General features: G+C 44.5%; 1 protein-coding gene across 1 annotated transcript in view; it reads right to left on the bottom strand.

Moving 5' to 3' along the window:
• Nucleotides 1-20,874, bottom strand: part of CLCN1 (chloride voltage-gated channel 1) — a 105,008-nt gene extending 84,134 nt beyond the window's left edge. The window contains exon 1 of the mRNA XM_081176256.1: nucleotides 20,366-20,874. Within this exon, the coding sequence (XP_081032382.1) occupies nucleotides 20,366-20,416 (51 nt within the window). The 5' untranslated portion in view covers nucleotides 20,417-20,874. The remainder of the gene's footprint in view (nucleotides 1-20,365) is intronic.
• Nucleotides 20,875-24,997: the final 4,123 nt, after the last annotated feature.

Genomic DNA, 24,997 nt, shown 5'->3' with positions numbered 1-24,997 from the left:
TTAAAAAAAAAACCAATTAATGCTGGTGTGTAGGAAGTCCAGCGTTATTCTGCTCATATTACAAGAGGGATGCAAAGTAACCCAGTCTTGTTATACCCATATTACTGAAGGAAGGGTGGAGGTCATGTATGATAACTCTGATGTATTGTTCATCTCAAGTAGTTAACCTGGCAGATTTTTTTGGGAGGGGGTGGGCGGGGAAGAAATGGAAAAGGCGCTGTGAAGTTTATAGTAGTGCAATTAACAGAACACTGTATTTCCGTCCTCTTTCCCATATGCCCTTCAATACATTTGGAAAAATCCAGTTATTTTTTATAAATAAATCCTTTGTTCAATACTGATTTTCTTCAAGCCTCTAGAACACTGAGAAAAGCCTGCAGCCTTTGGGGGGTGGGAGAGAAATTGAGGGCATCCGTCTTCAAAGCAATCGCTTCTTAAATGCATCAGTTCAACTCACCCAGAAGCTAAACAGCCCCTGCTGGCTCCCTGCTCTTCCTATCTTTTTCTTAGCCCTGCACACCCCAAAGGCAACTATGACAGTGTTGTCAACAAGTCCAGGTTAAAGTGGTTAGGGGCCCTGGTGCAGGCCTCATAATAGGGGGACTCTTCCCCCCAAAAAGGAATGCATGAAATAAGGTAACAGAAAATACGTTTTGAGACAAACTTCTTATTACATATGCTTCTGTGGGTTACCAAAAATAGCCTGAGCACGTGCAGTTTCACAATCCTCAACAGAATGCAAAAACATTTTAGCACCCTTAACAAACAGAAAGGAAATACTCTGAGCATGCGCAGTTTCTTATTCTAATCTTACTTCTTGTCGTTTTTTGCTCCCTTCCTAACTTGGGTCATTCACCAACGCTCAGCCTAACCTCCCTGACATGGCTATTGTGAAGATGCAGGAGACATAAAACAGCTGCAAAAGGGGGTAAATATGTAGACTGCTATATTATAAGTTACCTTTACCGTGAATTCTCAATGACTGGATTTTGGAAAATTATGCATTTGCGGAAATTAACTTGCAGAGAGTTAGTTCTCTCAGCCAAAATCACATTGGAGTAAAGAAAGGACAAAGGGTGATTCCATGACATCTTTAGGAACTACTGAAGCCCCAAGGACTGGAAAGAAAAGTGCACTAAAAAGCAGCAGGAAAGAAAAGTGCAAAACAGTAGCATTTTAGGGCACCAGGAATTCCTATAGCCTATTGCTCAAATAACTAATTCATGTATCACCTCATTCATTGGCTAAAAACACTGAAATATGGGAGCAATCAGGCTGGCTTATCTTGCAGAAATCATGTAGAAGCTTGCCTGCACATTTTGCTTAATAACTTTCCTTCCATCAGGGCTAGAGGCTTACTTGGGTCCTGCTGCAATTGGACCACTTGCACCATTATAAATCTGGCCACGGTAAACAGAAAGGTGACAAGGGAAGCCAAGGAGCAAAGTGGGCAAGTCCAGTTCCCCTTGCAGACAATCGAAAACATAAACCATTTCCCCCTCTCCACCCCTGCCTGCCTGCCTCCACCAAATGGGCACCATCCCTTGTTGCCCCATCCCTGCAGTGCAAGAACTTGACCATATTTCCTTGAGAGCAGTTCACAGCACTTTCTAATAACTCCCATGTAATGTCTGATCCCACCAAACCACAGCAAGAGGAGAAGTCTCAATCCCTTCTCCACTTTGCTTGGAGCAAACACCTGGCATTTGTTTGTATCCTGGTTTGCATAGTTTGGCTCAGTCTTCATCCGGTTGGTTGGCCTTTCTCTCTCCAAGGCTAGAATTAGCAATGGGATCCCCTGTCAGTTCTGCCCCTTGCCCTCCCTTCCTTTTCCACCCTCCAATATTCATTTCTGGAGCACACAGGGAGAGAACAATGTGCCAGAGGACCCCCACCCTACCCCTCAGAAGCAGAGCATGGTGGAATATTTTTAGAACTAAGTCTTGCAGCAGTGACGCAGCCAGGGAGGCATACAGCAGTGAAATGTAATTCTCTCTCTCTGTCTCTCTCTCACACACATATATATACTAATGGAGAGTGACTGTGTGTACAAATTTAGAATATTCCTCAGGGGAAAGTGGGAGAGGGAGAGAGAGACATAAACGAAGGAGGAATATAGAGCATCTTCTCAGAAAGAAAGAATTAAAACATATTGGGAAGGGGAGGTGGTGAACCATCTGACCAGACCTGGCTGTTCATGCTGAGTAAATTAGAAAAGAATCATAAAATGGGATGCCCTTCTTTTTGAGTATTTCTAACCAGGGTATCTCACCTAGTAGTTCCTTGAGCTTTTTGAAATCAGCCTTCTTAAAGCCCAAAGTGCATGTCCAATGGCACTCAACTCTCCCTCTTGCCTCTGCATCATGAAACCCAAGAGGACATGACCATTTCCTCCCAAGGTATCTAGTACTTCCACTTTGTCGATCAGTTCCTCCTTGTTGGTGAGGACCAGTTCCAAAACAGATGACCCCCATGTTGCTTCTTCCACCTTCTGGGAAATGAAATAGTCAGTGAGGCAATCGAGGACTTTGTTTGACTGTACATTATTTGCACCCGAGTTTGAGTTCCAACAGATATTGGGGTAGTTGATGTCTCCCATGACTACTGTATCTCTACTTTTTTAATGTTTGATAATCTGCTCTAGGAAGGCATAACCTAAATCTGCAGTCTGGCTTGGAGGTCTATAGCAGACACCCACAGTCACTGTTGTTTTCCTCTCCTACAATTTTTACCCATATATTCTCAATATTCCTTCCGTGCTCCAGGCCATGGATCTCTACACAAGTGCACACATCATTTACACATAATGCTACTCCTCTTCCTTTCCTGTTTGGTCTATTCCTTTTGAACAAGTTATACCCCTCAGTTCCTACATTCCAGTGATGAGTCTCATCCCACCAGGCTTCAGTAATGCCTACAGTGGTACCTCGCAAGACGAACGCCTCGCAAGACGGAAAACCCGCTAGACGAAAGGGTTTTCCGTTTTGGAGGCGCTTCGCAAGACGAATTTCCCTATGGGCTTGCTTCGCAAGACGACAGCCCATAGGGAAATATCCGGGACAGCGGGGAAGCGCATCGCGTCTTCCCCACTGTCCTCGGACCTCCTCCGAAGCCGGGCGGTGGGGCGGGAACACCTGCCCCCGCCGCCCCGCTTCGGAACGCTGCTCCGAAGCCGGGCGGGGGGGCGTGAACACCTTCTGAAGGCGGGCGGGGGGCGAAAGTCTTTGTCCCCCCTGCCTGCCTTCCCAGGGGCTTTTACATCGCCCCGGACAGCGGAGAAGTCCTCCGCTGTCCCGGGGCGATTTTAAAATGCCGCCCGCCAGCATTTTAAGATCGCCCGGACAGCGGAGAAGTCCTCCGCTGTCCCGGGGTTTTTTAAAATGCTGGGGGTGGGAAGAAAAGCCCTTGTCCCCCCCCCAGCCTTCAGAAGAGGTCCGGGGACAGACTGTCCCCAGACCTCGTCTGAAGGCGGTTTCCCTAGGAACGCATTAATTGATTTTCAATGCATTCCTATGGGAAACCGTGCATCGCAAGACGAAAAACCCGCAAGACGAAGAGACTTGCGGAACGAATTAATTTCGTCTTGCGAGGCACCACTGTATTAGGTCTTATTTGCCACCCTGCATTAAGAGCTCAAATTCATCTTGTTTGTTATCCATACTCTGTGCATTAGCATAGAGACAATTAAAACCGTGAGTTATTCCCTCTAGCTGCTTCCTTCTTGTAGTTTTCTGTGCATCAATGGCACAATTATCCCCAGTACTAGGTGTTCCCCTTTTGTCTGTAATATTGTCTCCCACCCCTTCAGGATTTAGTTTAAAGCTTTCCTGATCAGATTTATGAGAATCTTAACAAATTCTTACCAACTGTTGTGAAGTTCAACCCATCTCTTGCTAGAAGTTCTTTCTCAAGGAAGCAGAGACCATGATCCAAGAAGCCAAACCTTTCCTGATGATACCACCTATGCAGCCAGTGGTTTATTTCCAGTATTTTCTGCTCTCTTCCTAGGCTGTAACCTAGGTTGTAACCTTCAACAAGAGTGATGAAAAAGCCACCTGTGCCCCAAGGTCCTTCAGCTTCCTGCCCAGAGTCTATTGGTGCAGCAAAAACCCATCCATCCATCCATCCATCCATCCATCCATCCATCCATCCTATAAAATAACCTCTCTTTGCCCTCAAACCCTCCATGCCATAAACAGGGAGAAAACAAGTCATATCCAAAGCATCTCCCAACTTTCACAGATGTAACACAACCCCACTATCTGACAGCAAAAACCAAGAAGAGACATGTCCACCCTACAAGGTTGAAGCAGTTTTGCAAAGTATTTATTTGCACAAGGAAGGTCAAATGCACTGGGGTTTTTTAATGTACATTCACACTTAACTTGCATGAATGACTCTGAAAGATAGTGCGGAGAAGCAGAAGAAGAGAAGAAGAGTTTGGATTTGATATCCCGCCTTTCACTCCCTTTAAGGAGTCTCAAAGCGGCTAACATTCTCCTTTCCCTTCCTCCCCCACAACAAACACTCTGTGAGGTGAGTGGGGCTGAGAGACTTCAGAGAAGTGTGACTAGCCCAAGGTCACCCAGCAGCTGCATGTGGAGGAGCGGAGACGCGAACCCGGTTCCCCAGATTACGAGACTACCGCTCTTAACCACTACACCACACTGGCTCTCACACATCAGGAGCTGGCACTTTAAAATATCTCATCATCTTTGTTCTCTCTGTTTTCTGTTATAGTATATTATGGTCCTCCTTTGTAACATTCCCTAATACAGTGGTGCCTCGCAAGACGAAATTAATTTGTTCTGCGAGTTTTTTCGTCTTGCGAATTTTTCGTCTTGCGAAGCACGGTTTCCCATAGGAATGCATTGAAAATCCAAAAGGAAACAAACTTGCAAGACGTTTTCGTCTTGTGAAGCAAGCCCATAGGGAAATCCGTCTTGTGAAGCAACTCAAAAAACGAAAAACTCTTTCGTCTTGCGAGTTTTTCGTCTTGCGAGGTACCACTGTACTGGTCTTCACTTCCCTTTCATTATGGAGTTGCCCCCTTCTTAGTTGGCCCCTTTGAACTCAGTTGGATTTACTGTAGAATAAACACAGGTATACTTGTGCCAAACTGACGGTCTTTAATAACAGGGTTTCTGAAATTAGTAAGTAAATCCAGTTAACAAAACGTTCTGTAACACTACAGGAACGATTAATTATACATCTCTGGAGCTGAAATGTGGTTTGCAAAATGAGTTGGTCCAAAGCTACGAGCGTTGCCACATTTAAGGATGCGAGGGGTTTAAATTTAAAATGTGACTTAAAACTCCGCTGGGAGCCTAGCGCTCTCCTGTGGAGCAGCTGTAAAGAAACTTCAAGGAGCCAGGCACGTCAAGCCACTGACAGATTGCAGGAACAATTTCACCTGACTAACCTGGATGCGAGCCTCTGTGATGATCTCTGGCAGGAACTGTGAAAAAAGTGCCACGCAAAATTAGTCTCCCGGGCAAACAAGGTGAAGGAATATTGACAAGGAAACCACATGTCTGGGGTATCAAATTGTACCAACAGCAGTGAGGTGTATCTTGGTGCATTCAGGATGGTGATCAGGACAAGGCTCCCATTTCGGAATTATAGTTTTGACTCTCAATGCAATACGGTACAGAAGGAAGTGTGCAGTTTTAATCAATTATCCTGTGTTAACCAAAGAGCTCAAAGCACAAACAAACAAAAACAAATCACAGCATAAAAACAAGATGAGGACTGTTGTGGTAACTTCTTGGATGACTTCCTGCAATGCACTCAACATGAAGCTGCTTATGAAAAGTGTGTCAAAATATTCAACTGGTCCTAGTCGGCCAGCCATGTACTATAAATATAACAACTAATGACTTCATGAAGCAATTGCCATTGATAGATGGGCTTTGTCATGTCAGTGTTCCACACTGAACAAGCTTCTCCAAAAATTTCCCACAATGCACTGGAGTTGCAGGGGGATCATGAAATATGGCCATTGACAGAGTGAATATGACACTGAATCTCATATTTTTGAGGCCAAGGAAATAAGCAAACATGTTTTCATGATTGTCATACACATTGCAATGAATTAATTACACATTGCAATTAATTAAGATATGTAGCTGAATCCAATGTTAGCCCTATTCAGAGGGGATCCACTGGGCATGACCAACATATCTGAAAACAACTTGTGGGCTTTGGGGCTTTATTTCCATTGTTTGCACATAACAGCACAGTGCAGACCTAGATACTTAAAAAAATTGCGTGGACAAGTTTTGTTATCTATCATTTGAAATCAGATTCTCGTTTTGCTCTTTTGGGGAAGCCTCCTCAATGAAAGCAGCCATCCCACCAGCCATCACCCACACATAATTTTTCAATTTGTTGTTTAGCTGGCTGGCTATCTAGAACGCAGCAGCCAGGTATTTAAAAGTGAGCAGGTTTCACCTGTCCTCAAGAGAGTTTCGGTGAAACCCAGTTAGCTTCAATTCACCCTTTGGTGTCAACCTTTGAAGCCTGTGTGAATGTCCAATGTGGCTCCCTGGATGCTAAGAATTTCAGATGAGGCCCTGCCTCAGGTGGCTTCACTGCCAGAGACAAGACAAGCAGCAACACGAAACGATTTCCTCCTCAGTTTACTCCCTGATGAGTGAGGCCAATTTGGACAGTTCCCTGAGGACTGACAGGCAGCTAGTAAATATATTCCTGTTGAGGACCAAGCTAGGAGGAGAATGGCTATTAAAGCAGGGCTGCATAGATGTGCTTGTTGGGGAGGAACGATGGGGGAAGGAAGTGCAGGGGAACAGCAGCAGGAGGGTAAGGGTTAAGTCAGTGTTTCCCAACCACTGTTCCGCAGCACACTAGTGTGCCGCGAGATGTTGCCTGGTGTGCCGCGGGAAAAATTAAAAAATTCAAATTTTTTTTTTAAAGTCAAATTTTCGATTGGGGCGCCGTCACTAGATGACCCCTGGGGTTCCCTCCCTCCCTCCCTCCCGCTCTGCGCCTCCCTCCTCCTCCTCCTCCTCCGGGGAGGCCCTTCCTGGCTCTCGGCCAAGGCTTGGCGGCTGCCACTCACTCACTCGCTCGCCCACCCGTCCCTCCATCCCTGCACCCGGCCTCTCCCCCTCCGTCCCCGGCGCGGGGGCTGCCGGGATCCGTAGTCCCCTCGCCCTTGGGCTCCGCGCCCCCGCGGGGTGCGCAAACTACGTTTCCCAGCGTGGCCTGGCGGGCCGGGCGTTTTGTTTGAAGCGCTCTTCTCCTGGCCATGGAATGAGCGCAGCGGCGGCGGCCGGGCGGGCAGGGGCTCTTCCGCGCAGACCCCGCGCAGCCTGCCTGCGCCCCCGCGGAGATCGGGCGGCAGGATGGAGCCCGGGGATCCCCGCGGAGGCGGAGCAGCGGAGGCGGAGGCTGCCCCCCAGGTAGGGCTGCGTCGGGGGTTTTTTATTTTTGCAATGCTGCATCCGCGCCGGAGGGGACGCATCGGACCGCGGGGAGACCCCTTGGCGGGCCTGCAAGGCAATGCATGCGTGCAGGCGTTGCATCGAGTGCAGTGCAATGCAATGGCAACACGGCGCCCTGCATGAATGCATGCAACTTCCACCGGCGCTCCGGACTTGGCAGGTGAGGGGGGTCCCCAGTGGGCGGCAGAGAGAGCCGGGAGGGCGAAGGGGAGCCGGGGGGGAGCAGCGCTGCTCCCCGAGCCGAGCCCGGGGGGAAACTTCGGCGTTGTTGCGCCGGGTGTTGGAAGCGGAGGCTGGCGGGGGCCCCTCACCTGCAAAACCTGGTCGCCTCTCATATATTTCGTGCATTGCATTCATCGCCCGCTTTCTCCTCCAAGGAGCTCCCGGGGGCGCGCGTGGTTCTCCCCGTGTTATCCTCGCAACAACAGCCCTGCGAGGTGGGTCAGGCGAGTGGCCCAAGGGAGCACCCAGGGATTGTCCTGGCCAGGTGGGGTGATTTGAACCCTGCTCTCTGCCCGGTCTTCGTCCTCATTTAGCCCCCACATGTGCATGACTGTGCATGACTGAGGTTTTCCCCCCTCGTCTTGGCTATGGTGTGAGTCTGTGCTGTTAATTAATGGGGTTCTGCCTTCGGAGAAGATGAGCCAGCCCTCAAGGAGGTGATTATGTAATTTGCTAGCAATTCATGTCCCTCCCGGCGTGACGCTGCGCGCTGACGTCACGGGGCTGTAATGGTGGTGTGCCTCGAGATTTTTTTCATGAAACAAGTGTGCCTTTGCCCAAAAAAGGTTGGGAAACACTGGGTTAAGTAACCCACCCCCTGCCTTCTGCTTCTCCCCTCCAGATTAAGTGTTCACTCCCACTGCTTACATCTATTTTCAGCACAAATCAGGGATCCGGATCATGAGAATCTGCCACACATTAAGTTTCGCTGTTTGGAAAGCTTTTTTCAGTGCTGGCTGGCTGTTTTTAATACTTTGCAAGGTTGCTTGAATAATTCATTTGTTTAATATTTTATTGTTTGAATCACTTTTTATTGCACATCTATTCCTGTTGTTGGTTAGATACCATATCCGGGCCAGCTGGTAGGATACACCTTTTAGCATTAAATAATAAAGCCATACAAAGGGCAACTCAAAGAAGGAAGGAGGAATCAAAGTTGAATATTCAGAGTGATTTTGGATAAAGTGTGGGAGCCAAATAGCCACTTTAGGTTTATGCATTCGCAATCGTCTCTCTGCGACTTCTTGAGAAGCTGCTCAACCGTAGCTCCTTCTCCTGCATGCACAGCTGCTCAACAGCAGCTTGATATTCTCTATGAAGGTGACCTAAATTTCAGTGTACCTAAATTTCAGGTAAACGGCGTTTCTGTGTGCTCTGACACTCATCATGCTGTCCCGTTGTGCCAGAAGCAGTTTAGTCATGCTGGCCACGACCCAGAAAGCTGTCTGCAGAAAAATGCCCGCTCCCTCGGCCTGAAATGAGATGAGCGCCGCACCCCAGTTGCCTTTGACTGGACTTAACCGTCCAGGGGTCCTTTACCTTTACCTAAATTTCTTTTTTTTTTTTTTAATAAATTTTTATTGGTTTTACAGCATTTTTAAAAAGAACAAACAAACACAAAACAAAACAAACATATAAAATACTTTCAAAGATATTTTCATAAACCTCTTTTCTTGGACTTCCCCGTACCCCCCCTCTCTGCATCCCAGTGTCCATATTTGAACTAGCAACTCCCAGTTGTTACTTTCTAATCTCTGTCATCTTAGTCCTCCTTTATCATCTAACCTTGTATCCCTGTACCCTGTTACTTCTAGCAACCACAACATTTTAACATTCGTTGAGTTTGTAGTAGTCCTTAAGATAGCTCTTAAATTTTTTCCATTCTTCTTCCACCATCTCTTTACGTTGGTCACGGATTCTGCCTGTCATCTCAGCCAGTGTCATATAGTCCATCACTTTCATCTGCCATTCTTCCAGAGTAGGTAAATCTTGTGTCTTCCAATACTTTGCGATGAGTATTCTTGCTGCTGTTGTGGCATACATAAAGAAATTTCTATCTTTCTTTGTCACCAATTGGCCGACAATGCCCAAGAGAAAGGCCTCTGGTTTTTTGGAAAATGTACATTTAAGTACCTTTTTCATTTCATTATAGATCATTTCCCAGAAGGCCTTTATCTTCGGGCATGTCCACCAAAGGTGGTAAAAAGTACCTTCAGTCTCTTTACATTTCCAACATTTATTATCGGGCAAATGATAGATTTTTGCCAGCTTGACTGGGGTCATGTACCACCTGTATACCATTTTCATAATGTTTTCCTTTAAGGCATTACATGCCGTAAATTTGATACCGGTGTTCCATAACCATTCCCAGTCATCTGACATAATGTTGTGTCCAACATCCTGCGCCCACTTAATCATAGCAGATTTAACTGTTTCATCCTGTGTGTTCCATTTCAACAGCAAGTTATACATTCTAGATAAATTCTTAGTATTGGGTTCTAACAATTCGGTCTCTAGTTTTGATTTCTCCACTTGGAAACCGATTTTCCTATCCTGTTTAAAAATTTCCATTATTTGGCGATATTGAAACCAATTTTCTACTTTGTGCTTCAATTTCTCCTGACTTTGTAGTTTAACCTTGTCTCCATCCTGTTCTAAAATTTCCCAATACTTCGGCCATCCGACCTCCATATTGAGTTTCTTCACTGCTTTAGCCTCCACTGGTGACACCCATCTAGGGGTTTTATTTTCCAATAAATCTTTGTATCTTATCCAGACATTAAATAATGCTTTTCTAACAATGTGATTTTTAAAGGTACTGTTAACCTTGTCATACCAAAGATATGCATGCCAACCAAAAGCATTATTGAAGCCTTCCAGATCCAAGATGTCTGTATTCTCGAGGAGCATCCATTCTTTCAGCCAGCAAAACGCTGCTGCCTCATAGTACAATTTTAGATCCGGCAGGGCAAAACCCCCTCTTTCTTTAGCGTCAGTCAGTATTTTGAATTTAATTCGGGGCTTTTTGCCCTGCCAGACAAATTTCGAAATGTCTTTGTGCCACCTCTTAAAACATTCCATCTTATCAAGAATCTGCAAGGTCTGAAACAAGAATAACATTCTAGGCAATACATTCATTTTAATTACTGCAATTCGGCCTAACATTGACAGTTTCAGATTTGACCATATTTCTAGATCTTTTTTAATCTCTGACCAACATTTTTCATAATTGTCCTTATACAAATTAACATTCTTAGGTGTTAAATAAACCCCTAGGTATTTGACTTTCTTAACCACTGTCAAACCTGTTTCCTCCTGAAACTTCTCCTTTTCCATATCTGTTAGGTTTTTCCCTAAGACTTTAGTTTTTTGTTTATTCAACTTAAATCCAGCCACCTGGCCAAATTGTTGAATTATTTCTAAAACCCTTTTCGTACTAGTGTTTGGCTCTTGCAAAGTCAATACTAGGTCATCTGCATACGCTCTTAACTTGTAGTGTTTAGCTCCGACCTGCACACCTTTGACCTGCTGGTCATTTCTTATCATATTCAGCAACACCTCCAGAACCGAAATGAAAAGTAATGGGGAAATTGGGCACCCCTGCCGAGTTCCTTTTTCTATCTTAAGTTCCTCAGTCACAACATTATTTACAATCAGCTTAGCTTTTTGTTCGGAATATATTGCAGCCATACCATTCTCAAAACCCTGGCCTACCCCCATCCCATGAAGATTCTTCCTCATAAAACTCCAAGAGATATTATCAAAGGCTTTCTCCGCGTCCACAAAGATCAATACTGCTTTAGTGTTTATATTCACCTCCAGCTTTTCCAAAATGTCTATTACATTCCTTACATTGTCCGCTAGGTGTCTTTTAGGGAGAAAGCCTGCTTGGTCTTTATGAATCTTCTCCATCAAAACTCTTTTAAATCTTTTTGCCAAAATGTCTGCAAAAATTTTGTAATCCACATTAAGGAGTGATATCGGGCGGTAGTTCTTAAGTTGGGTCTTTTCAGTCTCTGACTTTGGTATGAGTGAGATATATGCCTCTTTCCACGATTCAGGTGCCCTTTTTCCTTCAAGGATCTCATTACAAACTTCTCTTAATGGTTGAATCAACCATTCCTTCAACGATTTGTAGTATCTAGAAGTCAGTCCATCTGGTCCCGGAGATTTGCCCAGTTGCATATTCTGAATGGCAGCCTCTACCTCTTGTTCTGAGATTCTCTGGTTCAAGTCCATCTTACTTTGCTGAGAGATATTTTGTAATCCATATCTTCCAAGGAATTTGTCTATATCTTCTTCATTTTGCGGGCCTTGGGTGTAAAGTTTTTTGAAATAACTTAGAAAGCAATTTCTAATTTCATTAGGTTTAGATATACTCTTTCCATCAACCTCTAGGCTTGTAACTGTATTTAGTTTCTGCCTTTTCTTCAATTGCCATGCCAAAAGTTTACCGCATTTATTTGCTGATTCAAAAGTCTTTTGTTTCATTTGCTTTATCTTCCATTCAATCTCTTGGTTCATCAATTCCATATATTGAGTTTGATATAACTTAATCTCTCTTAAAATGTCCTGAGACTTTGGTTTTGTTCTTAGTTTCCTCTCTCCTTCCTTTATCATTTCCAAGATCTTCTCTTTTTTCTCATTTTGTTTTTTCCTCTTTATTGAATTTTGTTGAATCAAAAATCCTCTCATAACAGCTTTACTTGCGTCCCAGATCACTCTTTTCTCCACGTCAGTCCTCAAATTTATTTCAAAATAGTCTTTTAAGGTCTTTTGGGCCTTCGTGAGAATCTCCTTATCTCGAAAGAGGGTGTCATTCATTCTCCATCTAAATTGACCGGTTATTGTGAGTTTCATCTCCATCTTCACGGCGTTATGGTCGGAGCAAGTTTTTGGGCAGATTTCCACTTTCTTAATCTTTGGAGCCAATCCACTAGTAACCCAGATTTGGTCAATTCTGGTCCAGGTCATCATTGCTTGGGAGAAGAAGGTTCCCTCTCTCTCCAGAGGGTTCCTTGTTCTCCAAATGTCTATCAAGTCCATATTTTCTATCATTTCGAAAAAAGTCTTGGGGAGTCTCCCTTCTTTAGTGACTGTTAGTCTTTGTGCCTTGTCCATATTAGTGGAGACCACGCCATTCATGTCTCCCATGATTATCATATTATAATCCAGATAGTCCGTCAAAGTTTCATGAAGTCCCTTAAAGAAGTCAGATTTGCCTTCATTTGGTGCATAAATTCCAACAACTAAAAGTTTTTCTCCTTGTACTTGTATCTCCACAGCCAGATATCTCCCTTGTTCATCTTTAAATATCATTTTTGGAGCCCATTTCTCCTTCACATATATTACCACTCCCCTCTTCTTAACTTTGTCTGATGAGACAAATTCTTGTCCTAACCTTTTATTTGTAAGTAATCTCCTGTGGGCTCTAGTTATGTGAGTTTCTTGTAAGCATATCAAATCCAATTGTTCTCTGTTCAAAATATGAAATACTTGTCTTCTCTTCAAAGGCCCATTCAGTCCATTACAATTCCAACTAAGGAATTGCAGAGCCATCTTGTTATTTTCTTAAGGCTCCTCCAACAGCTCCAAGTTGTTGCTCTTCTTCTGACGGTGGTGGTTTTTGTCCAAACGAGAGATTCAGGATATCCAATGCTCTCCTCTGTTCTGCAAGTGCGTCCACAGTCCCCTTCTGTAGGTCCTCCTGATATCTTGCCAGAAATTTGTCTTTATCTTGAATTGTCTTTATTTTCACTTTCTTTGCCTTGTAGTCGAATGACAGTCCTTGTGGGAATTCCCACCTGAAGCGGATCTGATTTTTCTTTAACAAAAGCACCAAATCCTTGTAGAAATTTCTTAAGTCCAAGATATATTTTGGTATGTCTTTAAAGATCTGTACTGCTGAATTTCCAATTTGGAGGGCTTTTCCAAAGTGTAGTCCTAAAATTTTATCTCTTTCCTCCTTAGATCTGAGTGTGATCAAACAATCTCTTGGTGTCTTTCTATCTTGCTTTTTGCCGAGTCTAAAGGCAGTTGTGATTTTAAAATCGTCTTCCTCCAAGTCCCAGCAATCCGCAAACTCCCGTGTCAAATATTCCACAAGGTTGTCACTTTCATTCTCCGGAATCAGTCTTAATTTTAAGTTTCTCTCTTTCCTCTGTAACTCCCACAAGGCCAAGGTTGCATCATGCTCATAGACCTTCTTGGCAAGTGGCTCTAATTTCTCCTGCGTCTCTCCAGCTGTAGCTTTGGCCTCTTCGGCAATTTGACGCGTGGTGGCATTTTCCTCGACCAATTTATTTATAGATTCTGTATTCTGGTTTAATCTTGTTGATATTTCTGTTAATTTTTGTGTGTTCTCTGAAGTCTGTTTTGTCAAAGACTCCAGAGTCTGGTTTATCTTAAGCAAAGCTTCTGTCACAGCTTCCATAGAAACGGCTGCTCCTTTGTCCTGTCCTGTTGTTCCAGCTAGTCCGGCTGTTACGCCTAAGATCGAACCTCTTCTCTTTGCTTGTTGCAGCTGCAGCTGTTGCTGTTGTTGTTGCTTGGTCTTGGCTCTTGTAGTTATCTCTTCTTGTGGCCCACTCATGTCAAGGTCAATTCCCACGGGATTTATTCTCCCTTGGAAAATTCCACTGTCTTAGGCCGTGCTGGACTTCACTTTATCCTCTAGAGGGAGCAAATCAAAATGGCCATAGAAGGAAATTTCAAAATACATGAACAAAGGAGACCGTCCAGGATGTAGAAAGAAAGGAGATTAACCCAGTCAAAATCAATGTTACTAAAGTCTTATAGCTTCCAATTGCCACAGTTGCCCAGTATACTGTTTATACTGTTTCTTCTTAAAATGTACAAAAGTCAGGCACTGTGGAAACTTTGTATCAAGGTGTCACTTCACAGGGAAAAGTCAGCTCAATGTACTAAGAAGGCAGACCGTTTCAGACTTTCAAGTAGATGAGATAGCAGAGGTTTTTTCCCTCAAATAAGTCATGCAGTTAATGGTCAAATTCGCCTCCCCTCTGCCCTGCTTGCTAGAGGGGAGATCAAAGGTTTAAATGTCCGGTTTAGCTGATCAAAGGATGAATTTAAACGGATGCAGGTTTAGAGCTCCGTTGCTTTCACTTTCATGCGGTCGGGGGGAGGCAGACTTCCTTTGTTTAAATCTCCCCCGTTTTTAGCCCAATTTTTAAAATTAAGAAAAGTCCCAGTTATTTTTCAGTTCTTACTCACGGGGAATCAGTCCGAATTTCTTTTCAGGAAGGAATCGGCGCTCTCCGCTTATGGCGACGCGGCTTCACTTCGCAGGCTGGGTAGCGACTCTCAGCACCGCGCTCACTCCCGATGTCGATCCGTAGCCTTTAAAAAGGCTCTTTCACGGTACCGGGGGGCGCAAAGGTGCCCACCGAGTCTCCTTGTTCTCAGGCTTCAGCGCCTGGGATTTTAGGGGTCCCCCGCTTGCCGTAGCGGGTAAGACCCGAACTTGCGAAGCAGTCCTCCTCCGGAGCTCGGAGGTAGGACCGCCATTAAGCGCTGGCACCGACCGGAAGTCCCCCTTTACCTTTACCTAAATTTCAGTGGTACTTTTTCAAGCTGCCCAGTGTGGAATGAAGTAGCTGTAGGGAGGTAGGGACTCTAAAGCCACCCTACACCTTAAGAAGCTGGTATATAATGGCTGGGAACACTCAGGTGAAGTGCCTAATCAAGTGAGAAGTGTCACATGGGAGTGGCACATTCAGTAAGTTTGCCTTTTTTTAGTGCAAATTAGTCAAATCTGACTCAGAGGGCACTAACAAGACGGTCACTGTTTTGGAGTGGGATTCAATCACATTCCAGCAAATTCAGCTTGCACACAATTAAAAGTTGATTTGGTGCTCTTGTACAACAAATCAGAAAGACTGCTCATTAAATTGCCTCATCTAACCTCCCTGCACATCTTGTGCAAGCAAATCAGGATGAATGCTCAACAAACAGGTTGACAGTAAGCAACCCAAGACACTGTTAACAACTTGAAATTATCCCAGCAACCAAATGGAGACTTTGCTGCTGCCCTTGTTCCTGCAGGAGTAACTTAGGATTCTTAAAATGTTCAGTGCTGCTGCTGCTACTTCATCGCTTTATAGCACACCTTAACTCTCTATTGCCTGTGCTCAGACCTGAAAGACAATGAGCATTCCATGTGGTCAAACTATCAGCTCGGTAATATTAGATCCAACAGTAAATAGGAACATAACAAACAGAAAACACTGAATTGTATTCAGCCCAGTTCTATTCAGAGTAAACTAACTGAAATTAATGAACCTAAGTTAGCCATATTCATTTATTTCAGCACATCTAATGACTAAACATTTGACTAATGTGGGGCGTCTATAGCAATAATCCATTTTGGAAGTTACCAGAGTGCTTTCATATTTGTCTGCCACCGTTGTTTGCAACAGCCAAGCTCAGCCATCTTGGTTCCCTGAACATCTCTCAGTGCTGGAGATAGTTATTAGCTAAACAAATGCCCACTTCGGGCTTTAAATGCGAGAATGAAGGACCACATATATCCAGAATGCCATACAAATGGCTCAATAGAGCCCTGACATATATTTCTAGATTGGAGATGGTTTACATCAACTCTAAGGTGTTCGGAAATAAAAATACCTCCATGATCTTACATGTGACTATTGCACTTTTTAACAAGGCTGAAATTGCTATATTAGCTTTAGGGTTGAATGAGGTAGATCCTCTCTCAACCTATATGGATGCACAAATGAAAACAGTTTATGTAAAAATGGCATCAGCTGTTTTCAGCAAGTGGAGTAGATTTGTTACACCACCCGTTGAGAGAACTCTCTGCTGCCATTCCTTTATGGCACAGAAACTGGGACACACCCAACACCCAAAAGAAATATAGCTTGACACATGGACAGCTGCATTTGGCGCCGGATAAAGCTTCCAAACAGCCCTAAGATGGCAAATAGTTCCTGCAACTTTGAAATAGCAAAGGGAGTGGCCACCACAGTGAGGTCTTAAGCATGAGGGGAAAGTGGTGGACTGTCTAAATGCAGCTTTAATAAGATCTCATCTATCACTTTTTAAAAGGCTGTCCAGCAACAGCTGGGCGTCAAAAGAAGATGCACTGGGATTGCCTGTACAGCCCATCAAAAATCTCTTCTACCTCTTTGCTTCTCACATGGCATTTCCCTTTCTACCAGGTCATCTCCAACTTCCACACAGTGACCAGGGCTCAACAAGGGTACCGCCTTTGCATACTGGAAACTCTTCAGTGCCCTTCAGGAATCCATGAACCTCTGAGGTGGCTGTTATAACCTGTCCACCACTCGTGCAGAAAGTCAAAAATATCACGTCTAAACCTCACAAGGAAGTAATCTGTCCATAATGAACACTGGAAACTGAAATTCCACATTAGTCCTGATTAACTTGGAGTCTCTAGCTTAGTTTGGTCACTAGCACAATGCCAAAATTGAAGAACTGCATCTCCCAAAAAGAGACAAAAGAGGGCAACAGATTTGAATATGTACATACACTAGCTTACAAGTACAGATGCAGATTTATAAATTACAGAAATTTAAGCAGAAATGCAATGACGCTTCCAATAGCAAAGAAGTTCATGACGAGGTGACTTATGTGCCTCCTCAGCCTGCTACCCTGGTGTTAAATGGGGAAACTTCAAAACCCTCCCTACTCTCCAAACAGGGGGCATAACTCTATAAAGTAGGGTATGTGGCCTCAAGCGGACTGTGTCATAAAGTGGTGCCAGTATTTCTCTTTTGCATTTGAGATGCTTGCATGAAAGCGGTTGAGTTCAGACTGGTGTCTGGTCTACTGAACGTTACGCTCACCAGAGTCACAGAGAGAGTCGCCGTTCTCAAAATGCATTTCCAAAACACAAATGAGTCAGTGGTAAATTTCATATACAGCAGAGCCAGCTCAAGCTATTTTTCCTGCCCTGCATGACAATTATTATTATTATTATTTAAAACTATTTAAATTCCTCTCTTCTGCTTTTTTAAAAAAGCACTCAAGGCAACTAAGAACAAATTCATAAAATAAATGTAAAAACCCATGACAACAGCAGTTACTCCCTCCATATTGTGGGTGAAAGGGGCATGTTTTCACCGTCTTGAGTTTTCCTGTTTGCAGACACAGGAAGGCTTTTATTTATTTAGAAAAAACAGTAAACATCATTAAGAATCTCTAAGCAGTATACAAAAATAATATAATTATCAGTAAATAGATAAAATCAGCAAGATTTTAAAAGCATGTATAGTTAGTTACATATGGTAATAGATAATAATAATAAAAATTATTAGTTAAATTATAACAGCGGTTTGACTTCACCCCTGGAGGAACACTTGCTCAAGACAGACAGATGCCAACTCAAGTCTCTGGGTGGATAGTATTCAGCAGGCATCTAATAACGCAGCAAGGACTCTTGGCTAATATCAGTACAATTGTTCTTCCACCAAAGAAATTATGCCAATTAGCCTGGCAACCCTCATAGCCACAAGTACTGCTTGTTGGTTTGAGCCAGCCCCTACTTACAGGCCAAATATCTCAGCTGAAGAAGAAACTTACACCCATTCATAGCCCAACCCACATCACAGCTATGCCGAAATGCTTCACTTTGTGTGAATAAATCAATGTGATTAAATTCTTTGGGTGATGATTATACTATTTTATTTACGCTTTTTTAAAAAATGAGCCTAGTAGATGACAGCTGGCACAAAGTATCCCTGCCTTCAAGCTGAAGCTTTTCTGGGTATTTGGCATTAACTGTAATGCAATAAAGCTGCCTTGAGTTATTGCTATGTTATGAATTATGGCCTGTCAGTCTCTCTCAGGACCTGTTAAATATCGCTTGTTCAGGTAACCTGTAATAACGCAGTCTTGCAGACGTACAGCTAATTTATTTTAACTGTAGGTCCACTACGATCCTTTCCATAATGAACACTATCCCACTGAACTCTTAATGGGCATGGGACCTTTATTGTGTCCACAAAACGCCACTGCCCAAACACACCAACAGCATTTCCACAAATCTACCGCATCCATTGAAATGAATGTACACCATTGAGAATGCATGAAGGGTTCTTGTTTGGTGTGGCGTAGGGAGGCCTGCAGTGGGCTATTTAGTCCAAAATCCTGCCCCAAGAAAGGATATCCCTTGCCAATAACTGGCTTATTTTTAATTGAAATTTGCAAACCAATACAATTCCAACGTTTTTATCAGTTTGTTCCATTACGACTAAAACATTTAAGTAATAAGTTATGTTTCTAGCCAGTGTTTGAAATTAACCAGGAGCCAGGTGCATTTTGCACCTGGCTATTGGCCACTTGCAACCAAGTGAAGATACCTGGGCACCAGGAAGGTGCCTGACATCTCCACCGTCTGGAGGTGCATGCCTGGGGATCATTAGATCTTGACTGTTTTCACACACTAATACCACAACCTGTAGAATTTTATCAGTTATATTTTACCTGCGCCATCAAATTAATTTCAAGACCCAAATGCTTTTTCTGTGCAGCCTGAGCAGAAGCAGTCACCATTAAGGAAAAGAAGTCAGTATAGGTCAATATATATATGGACTGTCCCTGGATCAAGTAACTTTTCTTCTCAGAGCTCTTAGCTTAGTTCAAGATTGTCATCTGAACTATCCAGATGTTTAACTGAGAATCAATCAGTCAGTCCCTCATTTGAAAAATAAGAATTTACAGCCATCTTGCCCCAAAATGGCAACTAGACATTCCGTTTTGGTGACTGCAACCTTGGTTTAAGGAGTCATTTGGCGCCTAGATTCTATATATGAGTTTCTAACACAGTTTCTAAGGTGTATACCAAAGATTTTCTCAGCCTATAGTGTATCTGAAAGCATGTGAATACAACGAATGTGTCATGCAACCACTTTCCCCACATTATCTGTCCATCTCTTGTGATTCCATCATTAAATTTTTTCTGGAGTGTTGAGAATTTGTTAGATTGATAATACAGTAATGCCTTTCCACTGACATGCTTAAGGCAGCGAACAGAATCACCATTCAGGTATTGCCAGTTAAAAGACTCCCCAGTAACAAGCTGGGAAAGACCTCTGCCCAAAACCTTGGATAACCACTGCCCGTCTGAGCAAACTGCTTAATCATTTCTACACAACAGCACAGAGCGCTCATTATTTTGCAATACAGTATACAGGTCACTGGCAATGATTATTCAAAGAAGTAGCTAAGACACCTTCTATAATATTCATGCATTCCCCATGCATTCCCTGGAGAAAGGAATCTTCCAAAATTATACAAATAAAAACAGAATACAGAATCTAAGAGCTGAACGTTTTCCTGCTTAGCAACACAGAACAGAATACTAATGTAACCTCAAACCACCCAAACATTATAGCTGCCAGCACAATAGATGGAAGACAGAAGAGTAATTTTACTGCAGCGGGCGTTACAAAGATTGAAGCACTCAAGCATTGGTTTTATTGCCTTTTCCTTATCCTGGGGCAACTCTTCACCTCAGCTGCAAGCTAAATGGCAGTATTTCTAACTTCGAACCTCAAGCAACCTTACCTCCCAATCCAGCACAGGCAAAAACCAAACTGCAAATTATCTCTTAAGTGAACTTAACTGCTTGGACATCTGTTTGGGGAGGGAGAAACTCTGTTTTTCTTTTGTTTTGTTTTTGCCTCTCAAACCATCAAAGGATTTTCACTCCACCCAGGAAGTGTAGGAATGACTTTTCACGTTTTACACTGGTTTTCCGCGATGCTTGGACAACTAAAGGCACCCCAAACAGTGGTTCTCAAGTGGCAGATTACGGGGTACGAGACAACAATTGAAGGCTCCCTGGCTGGTGCCCAAGGTAAATGAGAAGTATGCAACACCAGTATACTCACCAGTGTCTGCTGATACTGTAATATCCTTTTTGGACGGTTGTCCCCAGTCATATCCAGTGTTTGAAAATGGGGAAACTGGGCATCCCAGGGGAGGTGCCTTCCCTTCTGCTTCCCGGTTGCAGGATCATGGAATGGGACAAAACTGAAGTTGTGAGGGCTCCAGCTAAAGGCTCACTGTGGGGGGGATGTGTAACCAGATGCCCTGGTTCTGCTCATGCTCTGACACAGCAGTCGTGTCTCTGCTCTAATGCCTCTAACTGCTGCTCTGGCACTGAGTCAGCCCAGTAAATTAAAAGGTGATAAGATTTCTTTCTCCTGGCTCGAGTGGGGTTGTTTCTGTCCAAGGCCAATGATTCCAGAACTGGAAGGGTGATCGGTAGGGTTTTGGTGGAGGTGGACCGGAGGTCGACATTTGTTTGACTCATGGAAAAAGCATTGGAAAAAAGAATGAAGAATGACCAAGACTATTAGACTGAGAAGGATATCCTAGTGGCAAAGGTGCCAATGCCTGGCTACATAGGCGCCGACTCCATGGGGCTTGAGGGGGCCCGAGCCCCCTCAAAAATTCGTTTGGGGGGGCTCAGCCCCCCCAATAATCTCGGGCAGCGGTGGGCGCGTCCGCGGCTTTTATAGGGCGCCCGGCGCGCACCAGCTCGATAACGGGCACCGGCGCGGCGGGGGGCGCCGGGCCGGGGGAGGGGGCGGCCGGCCTGTCTCCTTGGCAACCCCATTGAGCAGCGCCGGCTCCCCCGGGAGGGCCATCCCCCCGCGCCGCCGATCGCCAACACCGCCGACGGGGTGGCTGCCCGAGCCCGAGCCTGAGCCCGAGCCCGACCTGGAGCCCGAGCCTGAGCCCGACCCCGAGCCTGAGCCCGACCCGGAGCCTGAGCCCGACCCCGACCCGGAGCCTGAGCCCGAGCCCAAGCCCGTCAGTCAGTCAGTCAGGAAGGAAGGAGAAATGGGGAGGGAGACGAGGGAGGAAAATTGCGCGCAGGGTGAAGAAAGGAGAAGGGCGAACGAGACGAGCTTCCAACCCAAAAAAGGGCTGGAAGACTGGGAGGATGCAGGATCGGGAAAGAAAGCGACGCCTCCCCCGCCCGCGACGTCGCCCGCTTGTCATTGGCAGCGCAGCGGGCGCCCAGAGGGGCTGGGCACCGGCGCAGGGCCGCTCCGCAGCCGCGGAGGACAGCTGCGCGGCTAGCAAGGTGTGCCGCGTAGAGCGCGGCCCTTGTGTGGCCCGGTAGCCAGGCAAGCTCAGGCGGGGACCCCCATGCAAATCTAAGACGGGAGAAGAGGGCAGAGCAAAGGGGGTCCCTTCCCCAACCTCCGGCTCTGAGACTTCCCTGAGCCCCAGAAAAGCGAAAGGATTTTCTCTTCTTCTTTTTTTATAAATATTTTATTAAGGTTTCAAATACAAAGTTAGAAACATACACTGAAGAAAAAAGTAAAAGAACAAGAAAAAGAAAAAAAGAAAAAGAAGAAAAGAAAACCAACCATTCAACACATTTTTTATATAACTAACTGGACTTCCTCGCATCTCCCTTACCCTGCATTCTTTATAATAAAGATATCAGCAAATTATTACCTTGTTTCGTACCTTATTTTGTACTTTTCAAATACTATACCTCTAAATTTAACATACTTTTCATCAGTTACTTATATCAGAAATTAAACATAGTATTACCTTAGATTTTGACCTTTTCTTACTTAAAATATAATTTCCTGTTTCCCAAATCTAATTGCTGAAGCTATAGTTTCCGAATCGTGTAAATTTTTAACATTCATACAACTTATATTGTTTTTGTAAATAGTCCTTAAATTTTTTCCAGTCCTCTTCCGTTGTTTCTTCTCCCAAATCTCGGATTCTGCCAGTCATTTCAGCCAGTTCCATGTAGTCCATCAATTGCGTCTGCCACTCTTCCAGTGTGGGCAAATCTTGTGTCTTCCAATATTTTGCGATAAGTATTCTTGCTGCTGTAGTTGCATACATAAAGAAAGTTCTATCCTTCTTTAACACTTTCTGGCCAACAATGCCCAAGAGGAAGGCCTCTGGTTTCTTGGGAAAGGTATACTTAAATACCTTTTTTAACTCATTATAGATCATTTCCCAGAAGGCCTTCACTTTTGGACAAGTCCACCAGAGGTGAAAGAATGTCCCTTCAGCCTCCTTACATTTCCAACATTTATTATCAGACAGGTGATATATTTTTGCAAGCTTGACTGGGGTCATGTACCACCTATAAATCATTTTCATAATATTTTCCTTCAAGGCATTACATGCCGTGAATTTCATTCCGGTGGTCCATAACCTTTCCCAGTCCTCAAACATGATGTTATACCCAATATCCTGAGCCCATTTTATCATGGCTGATTTGACTGTCTCATCCTGAGTGATTTTCTCTTCAACCTGCCCTCCATCCTCTTGCAGAAAACTCTTTGCCTGCCCTGCCCGTATCTCGTTTTTGCTTTTTAATTCCACACACGCACCCTTCGGACTTCGTGGCAATCGGGCGCGCGGGTGCGTTTCCTAAGAGAGTGAGGACCCCCGCCTCCTCCCCACCTGCTCCCTCGCCAGCCAGCCAGCCGCGCACCCTAGCCGGAGAGCCCCGGCCGTCCCCGTCGCGCAATCGGCTGGATCTCCCTTCAGCAGGCCGTGCTCACAACTCGGCCCAGGGACCCCCCAGCAGCGGATCTCCGGCCCAGCTGAAGAATCCGGCAACAAGCCCCCTCCTCCCCAATCGCTCCGCCGAAATACGCTCCAAAACCCCCCAGATAGGCCGCCAGCCGCCAAGTCTAGTGGCGCCCTGAGCGAGGGTCTCTCCCCAACACCGCCACCTCGAACTGCGTTCTCCCGGCTACCCGAGCGAACCAGCGGCAGGACCCCGGTATGGGCCCCCCCAATATTTTTTATAAGTCGGCGCCCCTGCCTGGCTATTACCATTACAGCCCATAATCCAAAGCTTTGTATATTTCGAATGCCCTTGTTGACAGACTCTCAACAGCATCCCCTGGGAAGCTAAGTTCAAATCCCACAGGCTTCAGAGATTGTTCTCATAAGCAGGCAACAGCCATAGTCCTTACTGCAAATAAGCTCCAATGAAGTCAGCAGGATGTAACTGTAAACATTCTTAGGGCTGAGAATTATAAAAAATAATTTTGTCCCACTAGTTCTTGTTCTATTCCATAATGCCCTTCCTAAACAATTCCTTTTCTGTTTTACTTAAGGCTACCTTTTTCTAGGGGCTGTTTCAGATGTTCAGATTTCTGTCATGCACATCTAATTATCTGAACCATTCCAGCTGCCTAACCGGTGCATCTTCAGCTTATGACAAAATCTATGTAATGAAAGTGCCCAGTGCACCTGTGGGGATGGAATTCTACAGCATAGCGAGAATCACATGGAGAATGCCCTCTTCCAGACCACTGCCACCCTGGAACTTCCGAAGGTGGTGGAACTATCAAGCCCACCCCCCACCCACCCACTTGCACTGATTTAGAAGGATTCTGAAATACCTATTTAGTAGAAGAGTACAGACTGCAAAACATGGATATTACCAAACCACTTTTGCTTTGATGGCAATAATTCTTCTCTTAGAGGTAGCCCAGGACAATCATATTCCTAAGGGTTTATTTAATGGTGTAGTACCTTGAATAAAATATGCACACACAACATATAGTTTCTCAAACTACATACACACTAAAAACGGTTTCTGCATAACTCGTCTTTAGTTACTAAAGTGAATCCTTCAACTCAGTCAAGCCTATAATTATGAGCAAAAGCATGCAAAATAATAGCTCATTAGCCCGGCAATTTAAGTTACCTTTTTCATTTTTACTTATTAATGCAATTGACGTTTTCATAAGAATCCCAGTGTCTGCTTAATGTATTTGTGAAAGTGTTTCCTTTCCACTTTCCCTGAGCCTACCGTTTTCCTTTTTCTTCGGCTGTTTTCTTCTGAAAAACCTAAATGGCTTTTCCTTTGGTTTTTAAATCCTTTAATTTGGGTATTTACAAATTAAGACATTAGATGTTCTTAATAAGCAACCTCCAAATTCAAAGTATGCTGTGGGCCAGATAACCATATGGAGGAAAGGACATCAGATCCAATGCAACCATGTTAACAAGTACTATACTTATTGGGGGTAAATTCACACAAGCATGGCGGTTTTAAAATAGATTAAGTGTGGTCACATGAGGTCAGAACCCTATCTATACAGCTATCATAAACCACACTCCTCTCCTGTAAAATCAACCAAGTGCAACGTAAGATTACACAGGTGTCACTAAGGAGGATCCCTGTTTTGAATACTCAGGGGTCAGCAAACTTTTTCAGCAGGGGGCCAGTCCACTGTCCCTCAGTCCTTGGTGGGGGGCGTACTATATTTTTTTGGGGGGAAAGAACAAATTCCTATGCCCCACAAATAACTCAGAGATGCATTTTAAATAAAAGCACACATTCTACTCGTGTAAAAACACCAGGCAAGCCCCACAGATAACCCAGAGATGCATTTTAAATAAAAGGGCACATTCTACTCATGTAAAAACACGCAGATTCCTGGACCGTCCACGGGCCGGAATGAGAAGGCGATTGTGCAATTGTGCCGGATCCGGCCCCCGGGCCTTAGTTTGCC

The sequence above is a fragment of the Podarcis bocagei genome (assembly GCF_964188305.1).
Source record: "Podarcis bocagei genome assembly, chromosome: 17".
In the NCBI taxonomy this organism is placed as follows: Eukaryota; Metazoa; Chordata; class Lepidosauria; order Squamata; family Lacertidae; genus Podarcis; species Podarcis bocagei.
The sequence above is the reverse complement of the archived record's forward strand: the minus strand, read 5'-3'. Positions and strand labels throughout refer to the sequence as shown.